The 16,211-nt window shown below is 38.5% G+C and overlaps 1 protein-coding gene across 2 annotated transcripts in view; it reads right to left on the bottom strand.

Moving 5' to 3' along the window:
* The window catches only part of LOC136876523 (DNA-directed RNA polymerase III subunit RPC6), a 72,460-nt gene that overhangs the window by 49,932 nt on the left and 6,317 nt on the right, over window positions 1–16,211 (bottom strand). For both annotated transcript variants that reach the window (XM_067150541.2, XM_068228128.1), the window contains exons 2-3: window positions 13,481–13,598; window positions 2,013–2,261 (exon numbers count right to left, since the gene is read on the bottom strand). In XM_067150541.2, coding sequence (XP_067006642.1) covers window positions 2,013–2,261; window positions 13,481–13,598 — 367 coding nt within the window. The remainder of the gene's footprint in view (window positions 1–2,012; window positions 2,262–13,480; window positions 13,599–16,211) is intronic.

The following is a 16,211-nucleotide window of genomic DNA, read 5'->3' as shown; positions in this document are numbered from 1 at the left end:
AACTTGGCCTTCATTACACATGCTTCTGACAAATAGTTCACGCTTTGATTTGTGGACTGTTCCGACCATACGCAAAGCAGTTCACGCACCAGTCCTCAGTTTGTTGGAACAGTCAACTAGCAGTACCGATTTGCATTCGGAGCACGTTCGAATGCTATGGTTGTACTGCACAGACTCCTGACAGTACATGAACCTGTCAGGGAGTGTGTTGGAACAAAGCTAATCATACCTTTCCATCTTCCTCTATAAAACCATCGTTGCTGTTCCCCTCAACTGTGTTTCAATCCGGGTTCCTTCTTATTATGCTGTTCATGATCGATTCCAACCAATTTAGTCTGGGATCTCCTTCTTCCAGTCTTAGCCTCCCTAATTTGCTTTGGTATCCTTCCATTTTCCAAACCAAACCAAACCAAACCATCTTAGTTTATTTCTGTCCATTTTCCCTGAAAGATTTTCTACTCCAAACCACCTGGCCAACTCGCTGAGTTAACCTGTATTCTAAGTAGGGTGATATCTACTAATGATGATTACAATGTTGTTACTTGGGTTATCCGACCATAAATCAGTATGATACAATTCCCGATGATGAAACTCTGTTCTATGCTTATCTTGCATCTATACGTAAATACTGCAGACCTACATTTACTTTAATCTGCTTGTTATATTCTAGTTTTGGCCTCCTACTGTCACACTGTCTACTTCCATACCATAAGAGCACTATTAACTGCCACCCTCGGGGGATGGGGTTTGATTCCCAGTACTGCAAGAGATTTCAGGAGGGCAGGTATGTGGTTAAAACAGTACATGCAGCTCACCTCCACTGGGGGTGTGTCTAAAAAGAGCTGCACAATTTAGGTGTGAGGACATGCTTTTTACTACCATACTTGCCACTTCAGTATCTTTTACTGCCTAAAAGATGGAGAAACACAGTTTGCTATAAACCTGCCTCACTCCTTTCTGGATAATTAGTTCTTTTTTATATCCCTCTGTAGTTTGATTCTTGTACAAAACATGGAAAACCATCTTCAGGGCTGCCAACAGTGGGGTTCGAACCCATTATCTCCTGAATAGTGGCAGCATTTAAGCGACTGCAGCTATCGAGTTTGGTACCCTTCTTTATAATTGATTTGCTTTGGTGACTTAAATTGAAGCAGGGTGATTGAGGACTTGGTTCTTGGACAAGGTGGTCATTTGTGCGTAGTGAAGCATTCCACATTTCCTTCCATTGGTCTTTGATTTGGAAAAAAACACCCGACATGGCAGGATCTGCTCACCATGGTAGTCTTCCTGAACATAGTCTGAGAGATGGAAGAACTACTAGTTCTTCCAATAATAATGAATTTCTAGACAATCATTTTACTTCTACAATCACTGCTGGAAAGACACACAGATTTAGCTATACAGTAGTACAGTATCCAGCTGTTGAGGTATTCCAGATGTTTGAGACACTCTTCATCTTCAAGTGGTGAAAGAAATTGCTAAACTTTAATTAACTTTAATTCAGGTGATACATATTTATATACTAAGCAAATGATGATTCCCATCTATATAATTTAATCATCTTAATTCAGTCAGGAGACCATGCATACTGTAGTTAGTTTTATTTCTGACATGGCTTTCCAATCTGGCAACTATTTTACTGAGGTATTTTGCCTCTTAGGACAATAATCACTATTTACCGTGATTTATACCATCTGCTGAGAGCAATATAACAAATTCATTTTTCAATATATTAACCATGAAGAAGGTTCAGCAAGGTAGAAATATTAATAATTAAGGCATGATCTACTACTCCTAGATTATATTTATGGACTTTAAGGCTGCGAAAGTTTGGAGAATAAAATTATATGTGAATTATCAAGGGTTTACAATACGGATAGAAATGAAAATATTGCAATTAATTAATTTTCAATCAAGCAATTATCATAAACATTGCTGTTTTATTCAACACTACTTAAAAAAGACTCACTCAGTAAATATACAACCTGGGTTAAAAAAGGAAAAATACTTACTGCAACAGATTTAACTGCTTTGATGAGTTTCTTATTTTCAAGTACTTTTATGATCTTGTTAAGCTGTGTAGGAATCAGGTTGGACTTATTCCTAATGTCACGTATCCATATGCCCATATTTCCAGCCTCCTCAATAATACGATACACAATCTTTTCTTCATTATCAGCGCCTTCAACCTTCTGAGTCTTTGAAGGATCTCTCACTCTGTAGATCAGGGTTCCTGCTTGATTAAACAAATCGATCAGTCCCTATAACAAAGGTAAATTTGCACAGTTAAATGTAGAAAGGAATTTAACAAAAAGAAACCACAATCTCTCATGGTGTATCTCAACTAAATTTATATTTTCTTTGTTCCTCTTACTTGCTAGGATATATTGTCCTTGGGATAATAGTTTTATAAAATAGTTTTGATGCTTGTTGTTTAAAGGGGCCTAAAATCTAAGGTCATCGGCCCAGAAAAACAGTTTTCATAGTAATAATAATTATACTGATGTTATTGGTTTTATGTCCCACTAACTACTTTTACGGTTTTTGGAGATGCTGGGGTGCCGGAATTTAGCCCTGCAGGAGTTCTTTTATGTGCAGTAAATCTGTCAACACAAGGCTGACACATTTGAGCATCTTAGGACTGAGCCAGGATCGAACCTGCCAAGTTGGGTTCAGAAGGCCAGCGCCTCAACCATCTGAGCCACTCAGCCCAGCTAAAACAATAGTAAACATGTAACAAAATGTTATTAACATGCCTGTTACAGTTTCTTATTTTTCTTATTCACTGAGGACCTGCTCCTCTGTCCAACAATGTTCAGGAAGTACAACAAGTTAAATCACTACAGGAAATAGTGCAGAAAACTGGACAGGATATCCTTCAAAAAGACAGAAATCATGTTAACTGATCCACCACTCATAAATAAAATCACGGTTGTTGACAAATTTAAATACAGTATTTAGGAGAAATAATAACATTTAACCTCAATGAAAAGCAGACATGGTATGACAGAATAAATAAACTGATCAGAGAACAAAAAAATCACCAAGAACACATACAATAGCCACAACATTAAACCACTATAAAACAGTTACAAAAGAAAGAAAGAAAGAAAGAAAGAAAGAAAGAAAGAAAGAAAGAAAGAAAGAAAAAGTTGTCTACCTTCACTTTATTTAAAGTGCTACTACCTAGTTTTTTTAAATAGTGAACTTGCTGGCAATAGTGTATTTCAGTTTTTCAGATTTGGTAGACAGGAAAAGGAAACAGGAAGGTCTCCAAAGAAAACTTATCACAAATTGTTACTGATAAACAATTGAAAATCCTCTACTGTGTACAGAATTTATATCTCTTGGATGTTTCTTATTTGACATTTAATGGTGGAATAAAATAATGCTTTTTGTTGTTAAACATGAACATGCAAAGGAGTTACTGTATTTTCTAGTGTATAAGACAGTCATGCTTTTTTTTTTTTTTACCCTTAAAAATAGAACTTTGAAATGGGATATGTCTTATATAACGAAGGTACATATTTATTGTTCTTTATATTTTCTTTTCTTTCAAAACTTTACAAATCTGAAATGGGACAGATAATGAATAAGGATGAAATGCTGCTCATCTTTAATGTACCCTCAAATACGATTGCTGCTCAGGAAGGTGAAAAAAGCATTACAGTGAAAACAAGCAGGCAGGACAATACAATACAATACAATAATCAATATACGTATTGATTAGGCTGACTTAATTAATATTTTATTTCTTAAATGAGAAAGCACACTTCACTGTACTACTTGGCTGCTGTGACTTATATTACATGCAATGTTGTGTTCATGGTACTAAGCTGTCACCAATGATAATCTTCAAGCAAAAGACTCAGCCTAAGGAAAAGATACCAGCAAGCGTGAGGATGCATATAGGCCTACACGGAAAGTGTTGGATGAATGAAAATGGTATGAAAGTATGTATTGATAATGTGGGGATGGAATCCAGTTACTCACTTAACATAACAACTGCTCCTCATTCATATTCTGGTGGGACACTAGTGACAGCCACCACCAGTGTCACCCTCAGTCCAGCCATCAAACCTCAACACACCGAGTCCAGCTCCGACTCCAACTTTGAGTCCCACATTGACCGACTGTTTGGGGCTAGCCTCCTTTTTATAGCTCGGGCGATGAGTACCAGAATGTTCACGACGTGGCTAGAGATGGAACATTCAGGAACACATGGGGAAACCAGACGAAGAGAACAAATAAATGGAAAGGCTGGCCATGCCCTCCAAGCTGGCTGGAAGCTCCCAGGTCATCTGAATCACTAGTTCCTTCCAGGAAGTACTGAAAGGGGCCACGACAGGGCTCGCACGTAACAATATGTGGAAATATTTGAACAACAGAAGCACATCACCGAACAATGTTGTATGGCACTTTCATCAAAATGTACAGGAACAAAGAAAAACGTTTCTTCATTGCACAAAATTTTCGACTTTAAAACAATTAAACGTACGGTAATTGGTGAATAACAAATCAAGTTCAACCATGAGATACCATAATGCTGATCCAACGACAGTGCGGCACCTATTTGAAATCTCAATATAGTGGAACAATGCTGTATACAATTGCCCATACAGCGTAGTTCCATAGCAAACACAACACGTGTGAACATGATATCAGAAATCGTTTTCTAATGTACTTCAATACACATAAAATACATTTATTACATGGACATAACACACACTGCACTATATTTCCCAGTTAATATATCTAGTAAAATTATTGACATTACTTTGAAAATAATTGAAAATATCATCATACTTCAACCAGACAGTCTGACTAAAATTGAAAAAACAGATAAACCATTAAAAATTGACAAGAAAATCAAATAAAAATGAAAGAATGCAACTATGTCAAGGTATACAATACTTCACAAAGTCAAAACAGCAATGCTAGTCTTCAGAGAGGAGATTTTCATGAAAATTCCTGTATTCTGTGCTCAGATACTTGCACATGTCTAGTAAACAAATTTTCTTCTCTCTGGTGATGGGAAGTGGACTTACATATAAGGCAGGAAGATTCTGTGACAGAGTACCTGCTGAAACACTGTTCCATGATGTTGCTTTGTTCTTGATTAATATAGTGTATCTCATCCATGGTCGAAGAATGTTACAGGACTCACGAGCACTCAGTGCAATTGGATCATCTCTGGTCAATTTTAACCACATAACCTTCATTATTTTTACGCTACAGTTTCTGTTTATGGATGCTTCGACCTCATTTAAATCCTTAAAATCAGTTTGTTCAAGTTCAGTCATTGTGAAGGGTTTGTTTCCAGCACGTTTCGTATTCGACTGCATAGGAATCATCACTTGAGAAACCATACAGTGTTGTTCCATTTACTTGGTTGAGACGCTGTTTAGCAGCGATATTTCTTCCATGTTGATTTATATATGCCTTCCCCTGATCCCTCAATGTTTTGCGCGTAATATCCTTCCACTCACTTTACGTTTTCTTGATCTGTTCAGTCGCTTTACACTACTAGGACACAACACAGCATCTCCTGCGTTCGCCATGTTACAGACTCCACTATGCCATACAGGGGTGTTCCATCTAGCACCAAACTTGTAGACTCACAACAAAGTGCTTGTAAATAACATCCTACCTTGTTTCATGTATCAGCATGCACATAATGCTCTATATATCAGTGTTCGGCCTTAAACTCAACTTGACCAAAAATGTGCTATATGGCGTTGTTCAGAGGTGTATTTCAATTTAGAGATGGTGAGATTGTTGAACATTCACATGATGAGACCAGGAAATATATCTCAGGCACTATCTCGTCAGGATCCTTTTCGCATGTTGTATTTGTCCTGTGTTTTTAATCTTTTGCCACCTGTATTCATCTTTACATTTTTCCTATATTTATCTGGTTTTCTTCTTATTCTATGATCTGTGAAGATGGGCCCTCACAGAGTATTAATGCCCACCCTCCTGAAGAAGCTAGGAAGCAGAAACAAGCTCATCAGAGGCTGAGAAGAGATGGATGTAAAAGAAGCGGGACTGATGAGTAGAAAATTTATCTACAGATGGTTGATTAATTTATACCCAACTGATTTTCAAGAGTACTCACCTTACGAGATACTTCGCAAACACCACCAGTCGCATATTCTATTGGACCCCCAGCCCTGTGGACTATAGCCCGATATCAAAGTTTCCAATGAAGCAAACTCTGGCGGAGCACAGGCACTGAAATTTTGTCACATTCTTCTTTGCAAGCTTTCCACAGACCAAATGCTCAGAAATTCCATGGACTGGCAACAGGGCTCTTTACAGGAATGTCTTGAAATGGAATTACACAATTCCTATATCTATATCAATCTGCACCTTGTTTGGATCTGCTTCATATAAGTGTGGAATATTTGCCTAATAGATAGGTGTCATACTGGATTTCTGGAAGTATCTTATATTCACAATAAATAATATCATTTGCTTTACGTCCCACTAACTATTTTAATGGTTTTCAGAGATGCTGAGGTGCGGGAATTTAGTCCCACAGGAGCTCTTTCACGTGCCAGTCAATTTACTGAGGACCTTCAAATACCACCGGACTGAACCAGGATCGAACCTGCCACGTTGGGGTCAGAAGGCCAGCGCCTCAACCGTTTGAGCCACTCAACCCAGCTCTTGTATTCACTTTCAGGTTTCTTTCAGCCTTGCATATCATCAACTTACCATGCTGGGTCGACAAATTTTCTTGGCACGTCAATCAGTGAATCCTCCGAAGCACTACAGACAACAATTTTTTTGGATCTCTCTTCCTAGTGATCATCATGGGCAAATGTTTCACAAAGACTTCTGTTGTTCGTAATAGGCCACAATAGCTTACGTAATAGACACCCTGAGTGTTAACCCATTTTCTCAATGGTGTTTCACTACGTGTGTGTACAAAAAAAATGAGCATGGAAAGGGGCCATAATATACCCGTCCCAATAACTGGTGATTTTTGGTGCCATTTCATAACACTCAGACACCTACAAGATCAGACACAACACACTTATGACAGTAGATTTGTAGGTCCAACGGTCACTTGCTACATGGCAGCAAGCTAGTGTTACACAAACAGTTGGATATAAACTGAATGGTCTTCTGTATTTGAAGACACCAGAGTATAAAGATATGGAGATTTTCCTTGGCCTTTTGTGTTTCATGTTTGTCCTTGTCTCCTCTTTATTGTTCCCTCTTCCCACAGTGAACAGTTATTGCGTTCATCCTATTACATGTTCCTTTTCATGTTTCTATCTCTCCATGGCATGACTTAAAACTAGAAGATGAGGTATGTTTTTGAACAAGCAGGATCACTGTGGAAGAAACCTGTTCTTTCATTGCAATTTTTTTTTTTTTTCTTTCTGCTAGTTGCTTTACGTCGCACCGACACAGATAGATCTTATGGCGACGATGGGACAGGGAAGGGCTAGGAGTGGGAAGGAAGCGGCCATGGCCTTAATGAAGGTACAGCCCCAGCATTTGCCTGGTGTGAAAATGGGAAACCACGGAAAACCATTTTCAGGGCTGCCGACAGTGGGGTTCAAACCTACTATCTCCCGAATACTGGATACTGGCCGCACTTAAGCGACTGCAGCTATCGAGCTCGGTGCAGTATTTTTAGTAGGTACAATAATATGCCATCTAAGCAGAACTAATGAGTCTCAAAAGAAAACATAAAGAATTTGGCCATGTCACAAGGTAGACTTCTTCAGATCTGTTGTTTCCTACACTGTGCAGACAATCCAGGAGGGTAAGTGATAATGATCTAATTACAAGATAAATTTGGTCCCCAAAGACCATCTGGCATTTGATGAAAGCAGGGTGAAGTATTTTCAGCAGTATGGCTGCAAACATTTCATCTGCAGCAAGCCAGTTTGATTTGATACAAGATCTGGAACCTCAACATCAAAAATGTTGACATTAAATTTTTAACTTTTTTTAGGGCACAGGACCTTAGTGTAATGCAGGTTATGAGAAGTCATTAGACAAGGGAGCTTTCCCATTACTAGAGCTATTGGATTAGTTTCCAGATGAAAAGAAGAGCTTCTATTAACATTTCTACATGGATTATTTATTTTCCTGCCCTCCACTATTCTGGTACTTCATATTCTGTGGCCATTCAAACATTATAAGCATCAGAGAAAACAGAATTTCAAAAAGATGTCCCTTTTCAAAGGAAGCGGTGTTCTTCAAGCATTTGAGACTGTAATTGAGGTGAACTGAGGACATCCATATGCGAGATGGATGAACAATGGTTCTTTGAGTAGCTGTGAGCTTGCAATCAGGATATGGTAGATTTGAATCTCACTGTCAGCAACCCTGAATGTATTTTTCCATGGTTTCCCCTTTTTTAAAGTTTTCTTATATATTTTTCGTTTTACAATTTTGCTTTACGTCGCACTGCCATAGATAGTACTAGTTTCGGCCCTGAAATCTTGGGCCATCTTCAGCCATGACTTATTTCCTTTAATTCCAGGTGGAACATAGGGCCTCGACGAAATTTCTCCAGCTTGTTCTATCTACCGCCAATGCTTTCACCTCCCTTCATGTCTTGTTAACTGCAGCAATCTCCCTATCTATGGTTCTCTTCGAGGTAATCATCAGTCTGCCTTGCCTGCGACTACCTTGAGGATTCCAGCTCAATGCCTGGCTTGTGATACTTTCTTGATCTTCAGCCATACAACCATAATAATATTGAAAACTACTTAGCCTATACAAATATCTTACAATATCAATTGTTCTTTGAGTGCACTGATACCCACATCACAGTTGGTTTCTTGCAGAAATGCAGATAACAGCAGATCATTGGACGTATCTTCAGTTCTGGCAGCATTTATTTCTTCTATTGATGAGATTCTGGCATGGTGGAAACAGTCCTGGATCGTTTTGGTAGTGACCCATTTCAATGCTTTTGTAACGCATCCGATTGCATCTATCAGTGTTATAATAGAATAATCCTGCTTTTCCTCGAGTCATTATCATTTTCATCAATATCAGCTTACAACAGCGATATTTAAGACTCATAATTACCCCTTGATCCATAGGCTGCAATATGCTTGTCTTTTTTGCAGGAAGAAAAACAAGCTTCATGTTCTCCAGATCTGAGATTACAGGGTGTGCTGGACAGTTGTCAATAAGAACCAGGATCTTTCTTTTCTGAATTCCAAGCCCCCAACTCCAACACTTCATTTCAGCTTCAAACAATTCAGAAGTCATCCAAGATTTTTTATTAGCACTGTAGTGTATCTGTAGATTTTTTACATGCCTAAGGAATCTAGGATTTTTTTATTTGCCAATCACGAACAGTTTTCTCTTTTCAGTTCTGTCTGCATTAGCACAAACCAGAACTGTTATTCACTCCTTAGATAACTTGCCACCAACACATTTGAATTTCAGAGTTTTGTCTGGTGTCAATCTAAAGAAATTGCCAGTCTCGTCTGCATTAAACATGTCACAATCAGCATTTCCTTCATGCATATTAGGTCACACGGTAGTAAGCCATTCTGGGGTTGTTTCGGCATTCACACTATATGCTTCGCCGCTCACTTTGCCAAAACTAATATTGTGACACTGCTTGATCCAGCCACTGCTGCACACAAATTCTTCATCTTTTAATTTCCTGGCTAGTTCTGCTTTCACCATAAGGAGAGGTCCGCTAATGGGTACATTGTAGCTTCTCTGTCATTTGAACCACTTAAGTAGAACTTCATCCATGTCAGTAATGAACGTAGGTTTTTGTGGCCCATAGTATTAATGTAAATAAATAAATGATTACTGGATTAAAGCCACTATGTTTATTTAATGAAGCCGAGCTTTCAGCCAAATTGCATTGGCCTTCATCACGGCAAGTTAAATTCTGCTTCCGACAGTGAGCAAAGAAATTCAAAGAAACATGGAAGTCATGGCCATACTATCCACAGCCTACCCCACTAATAGGTCTCAAGGATCTTCATGCTATAATTCACCGCCTTCTGTCGATGGTTTCGTGAGCGTGTCCCGCTGTTCCATGGTGGTGTTATACAATGGGTTCACCTCTGTCACCAGTGGCTGCTAATATTTTTATGGAACACTTTGAGTCTGCTGCATTAACTACAGTGCCATTGAAACCTAAGTACTTCTATCGTTACGTGGATGACACATTTTCGGTCTGGCCACATGGAAGTGAAACATTAAGTGAATTTTTGGAACACCTAAATTCCATTAACAGTAAGATCAAATTCACGATGGAAGTAGAAAATGAAGGTAAATTACCTTTTCTTGATGTGCTAGTATACGAGAAGAATGATTGTAATGTACAGGAAACCTACACATTCTGAAAGATACCTTCATAAGTCCTCACATCACCACCCGTGCAAAAAAGCAGCTCTCCTTCGAACGTTATTTACTAGAGTGAATAACGTTGCAGATGCTGATAACTGCTCAAGTGCATTAAGAGAACTGACAACATCCATGAAGGAAAACAGCTATACGTCAGGAGACATCGCACGAGCTGTGAAGATCAGGGAACCTAACAGGGATAGTACCAACCAGGACTACAGTAAAAAGAAGAAAGTATTCCTTCCTTATGTGGCAGGTATAACTTACAGAATAGGGCGCATTCTTAGGAAGCACAATATAATTCCAGTTTTCACCATAGACCGGAAGCTCAAATCCCTGTTTTGACCATTCAAAGAAAAACCACATCTTGAAACACTGGGCGTGTATGAAGTTCCATGTGGTTGTGGTTGCTCATATATAGGCACGACAAAAAGGCTTGTCAGTTCCAGGGTGAAAGAACACATTAGATTGGTAAAGAATGTCGCTCTTTCATTCTCCACAGAGAATGCCATAAGCCAGTCTGCCACAGCAAAACATTTCTACAGCACAGACCATGAAATCCTCTTTGACCAGGCGAAGGTCATCACGTCTGTAAAAGACTATGCTCGACTGGTAAGAGAAGCCATAGAGATAGAGCTGTGCCCAAATAACATCAACAGGGAAGATGGCTTCAAGTTATCAAATACATGGAGACCTGTACTGCAGAAATACATGCATAACACCACCATGGAACAGCGGGAGACGCTCATGAAACCGTCGACAGAGGGCGGTGAATTACAGCACGAAGATCCTTGAGATCTATTAGTGGGGTAGGCCATGGATAGTACGGCCGTGACTTCCACGTTTCTTTGAATTTCTTTGCTCACTGTCAGAAGCAGAATTTAACTTGCCCTGATGAAGGCCAATGCAATTTGGCTGAAAGCTCAGCTTCATTAAATAAACATAGTGGCTTTAATCCAGTAATCATTTATTTATTCATCCATGTCACTCCGTTCAGGTTTTTTTGTTGCCGCTTAATTTTCGAACCATTCTGATCAAATGCAGCAACAATTTTATCCTTGCTCTTCCAAATTTTATGGACTGTACAATTAACAAGGCCAAAATCATGACACACTCAGCTTTTTAAATTCTATTCTCAATTTGGTGAATTACGTTAACTTTTTTTTCCAACGTCATAACTTTTCTTTTAGCAGTCATACTGCGTTAAAATGCGTGCACCTTGAGGAAACTTCCAGTCGAAGCTGACAGCAAGTAGGTACCGTTAATATTGTACCACAAGAATTTGGGTGGGTTGCAATGGGGTTGGGAATCTGCCTGCATTCCCGAGGTCTATGACAAAAGGAGACTGGAAAGAATTTGCCAGGCTGTCCGATTTCCACAAAATATTTCTTAAAATACTTTAGTTCTTAGAAAATTTTATTTGAAACTGAGGTTGAAAATGACGTTATATGCGAGGTAGACGCATATACATTTGTTGTAAAAAGCAAGGCTGAAAAACACATTTCCTATGAGGAATATGTCCATACCACAGAAAACATGATGTTATAGACGAGTTGTTGCTGAAAACAATGTCATTATAACAAAGGTCAACTGTAGTTTTATAAAACTTTAATGTGCACACATTATTTTAATACTATCAAGTACAGACTTATGCAATAGTCAATATGTATTAATGCAACAGACTGACAGGATAATTTATATGGTTATATTGAGAGACATGTGTTTGTATGGTGAAATCAAAAGACCCCATCTTACTTCTTATAAACAACAACGATCAAGAAGTGTCATCAACATGATGTACAATACTGTAACCAACTTACATTAGTTTTATAAGAATTTTAATGTGCGCAAGTTATTTTAATACATCAAGTTGTAGACTTGATTTATACAACATGCATCAATGATGAACTCAAAGAACAACTGACAAGATGATTATGTGTATAATTTGTAAGATATTTGTATAGGCTACTTCGTTCTTAATATTATTATGGTTGTATGGCTGAAGATGGCCCATAATTTCAGGGCTGAAACTTGTACCATGTGTATATTTAACATATAACTGTGTCCCAATTTGAATTGTATTGATTACAAGGAATAACCTCTAATACTATATTCGTTAACAAATTACATCAACATGGATCATAAAGCTCATAAATTATGAGAGACCAGGTAAGTTGGCTGTGTGGATAGGGATGCGCAGCTGTGAGCTTGCATCCGGAAGATGGTGGATTCAAACCCTACTGTCGGCAGCTCTGAAGATGGTTTTCCGTGGTTTCCCATTTTCACACCAGGCGAATGCTGCGGCTGTACCTTAATTAAGACCATGGCCACTTTCTTCCCACTCCTAGGCCTCCCCTATCCCATTGTCACCATAAGACCTATCTGTGTCGGTGCGACGTAAAGCAAATAGAAAAAAAAAAAAAAAAAAAAAGACAGTTTGGTGTTACGGCGACAATGTGACAGGCAAAGGTTAGGAGTGGGAAGGAAGTGACCGTTGCCTTAATTAACGTACAGCCCCCAGTATTTGCCTGGCGTGAAGATGGGAAACCATGGAAAACCATCTTCGAGGCTACCGACAGTGGGGTTCGAACCCACTATCTCCCGAATGCATGCTCATAGCTGCGCGCCCCTAACTGCATGGCCAACTTACCTGGTTTTCCCATTTTCACACCAAGCAAATGTTGGGGCTGTACCTTAATTAAGGCCACGGCCGCTTCCTTCCCACTCCTAGGCCTTTTGTATTCCATCATTACCTATCCGTGTTGGTGCGACATAAAGCAAATTATAAAATTAAAAAAAAAAAAAAAAAAAAAAAACTCTAGGGCACAAGAGGAAAGCGTCTTACCAGCAGCACCCCATAGTCAATTCATTCTTCTCTGATTTAACTATTTTGTGCTGTGTGAAGTGGTATATTATTAAGAATTTTCAGATGCAATTAGAAAAGTAAGCACGAATTAGTAACAATACAGCATTTTGAGTAACAACTGTCAGACTCCAATACCATTCCAGTTGATTGGTGAAACTTACTATTTTTAACAGCATATCACCACTAAATAAATCTGTATATTCATTCAGATACTCATTAAGCAACAACCAATCAGAGATGAGATGAAAATATTAGCAACTGTACCTGTGCCAATAATGTGTTGATTGCCTTAGCTCTTTCAGCTGGCAGTAGATCAGGAATTTCTGCTGTAATATCCTTGTCTGTAATGCCTTTCGCTGCTGCTTGTGCAAGGGCTATGATCCTGAAAACAACGTTTGGATGTAATTTAATAAAACTCAGTGAACATAAATATTACTATAATGAAAAGAGTTAGTCCCACTTCATATATGAAATGCAACAGGGACACTTTAATAGAATTAAGATAAATTAATTATTGAATATGGACTAACAAAAGCACAATAACAAAAGTTCATGTAAATTGGATCAGCATTTTCACATGTTGGTATGGTCGCAGTTGTTGTAGAATGATACAAAACGTTTAGAAAGGCAAATTTCTGGTGAAAATAACCAACAGACAGACAGATGCTTCAATTTTTTTTATACAGTGTATGGAGAGAGATCAGTTGTTAAATTACTGATTTGTGAAATTCATATCATAGATTGCTCTGAAAGGCATTCAACAATCTCATAAAAGTGTAGGCCTATATGAAGACCAACTCAAAACTAGCTCAGTTACTGAAGTATTCTTTGAATTAATAATCATTTGGTGATTTCAATACTACTGATGTCTTACAACTTCAGGCCAGCCTAGTTTTATGCAGATGGAATTCTAAAAATTGCCAGAAAGATGGACTGAAGTACTTGAAAAAAAAAAAAAGAGAGGATAATTTAAAGAAGAATGATTCTTAAATATATAAAAATGTAATTTCTGTCAATAAAACCTACCCAATAAAACATGCTCAGATTGTTTTGAATAACCTATAAAATGGTGTACCACTCCTAATTGATTTTAAATCCCTCTATAGGTCTACCTCAATACATTTTCTGAGTTTTAAAGTTAGTGACAGATATACATAGACATACATAGAGCTGCATGCTACTGTTGCATCCCTGATGGGTGACGAAGTGTTCGCCGTGCAATGTTTATTCTCCTTTTACTCACGTTATATCCACTAGATCAAGCTGAAATTTTGAAGACAAGCTCTGCCTTGTACTGCCAACTCATGGGTATACACTGAATACCACAGTCAAACCCCAGACTTTTTGAAGCAGTATTTGCTACATGTGCTTACTGTAAGCACAGTTGTGCCAGTCGAGTGTTTGTGAATGTTTGGATGTGTGACATTTTCTTGGTCAGATATGTTGCTCTCGTGCTATTTGGAGGAGCATAAAAACTTGAAAGACAAAATTAATATGGCATATACTAAGACATCACAGCTTGCTTAAACTGTTATTAGAAGGAATGATTGAAGGGGAGAGGTACCAAGGGAGACCCCATATCTAGTATATTGAGCAGATAATGGGAGACGTTAAATGTGGAAGCTATACTGAACTCAAGCAATACTGACAGTCCCAAAATTGAAACATCTAACGATAGGTGGAGACCTGAACTCTATGATCGACTGTCTACAAGAAAATCCAATGCTGTTATTAAATACTTGGAAAGACAAGGACTCTCCCTGCTCAGCACCAAATAGGACAAAACCTATAGCCTACAGTATCATCCACAATGGCAGTTGCACCACCAACATCTTCACTGACCTGAAAAATACCAAGGCCTCTCTCCTGCCAGTCACTAGTAGGAAACATGTACCAACAGAACTGATTTAGACCCTATGCACTGACATTCCACATAATACCCCTCGTAACTCAACCAAGTCTAGAAATCTGGATCTCGACAAGCTCCAAACACATATGCATGAGATAACAGGGATTCTAAGAAGCATCTAATAAGATAATATGAACAAAGTAGAAGAGGGATTAGAGGCAGTCGTGAAGGAATCTGCCATACCTAGAAGGGAACGCCTTAAGAAAGCACAATTCGACATGTTACATAGCCTAGAAAGAAGGTCTTGAGGAGCTCTGAACAAAGCAAAACAATCGAAGTCTGATGAAGCATTACTGAAGTATTTGAATAAGAGAAGGCAGTACAAGACTATAACAAAGGAGTAAACCCTGTGTTTTATCAGGATGAAGAAAAGAATCCTCAAACTTTCAGAAATAGAACCGTCTTCCATTATAAAACCAAGACCCCTGAAATCCTGAAAGACATCTCAATGGACGAGAGAGACATTTCATATCAGTTCTGCAAAACAAACAGACCAGAATATCATCAAATCCTGTTGAATCAGAAGAATATTCCCTGTTCTCAACGGAAGAAGTTGAAGGAGTCATTCGAAATTGCTATTACAGGAAAGCTAGTATATCTGACAAGATCTTGTACGAACACATAAAAAAGGAGTTAGTACTGGAAAATATTACCTTCCTTTTCAAGCAATGTTTTTAGCAAGGCACTGCCCCAGGCTGATGGAGTGAGGCCACACATTCAATATCTTATACAAAGGAAATCATGATTCTAGAATTCTTACAGCAGAACTGCTCTTGAATGTGTACTCTTCAAAATAACAAAGCTACTAACAAACAGACTCATGGCTGGCTTCAGTAAATAAGATTATCCCTGACAAATAATTTGGCTTCCGACCAGGAAGGTTCACAATTCAGGCTGCCAGAAGCTTGCAGAGAATATACTGGAAGCAACAAAAGTTTTCTGCGGGAAATTGTATACCATCTTTGGTGATTTTACCAAAGTGCCTGGTTCTTTTAACAGGTCGTACCTACCCTCCAAGCTACAAGACTCGGGGACACATCCCCATTTACTAATAGAATTCTTGCACAATATTGTGTGTTCCAGACC

The sequence above is a fragment of the Anabrus simplex genome, chromosome 6 (assembly GCF_040414725.1).
Source record: "Anabrus simplex isolate iqAnaSimp1 chromosome 6, ASM4041472v1, whole genome shotgun sequence".
Lineage (NCBI taxonomy): Eukaryota > Metazoa > Arthropoda > Insecta > Orthoptera > Tettigoniidae > Anabrus > Anabrus simplex.
Note: the sequence above shows the minus strand (reverse complement) of the source record. Positions and strands in the feature narration are given on the sequence as shown.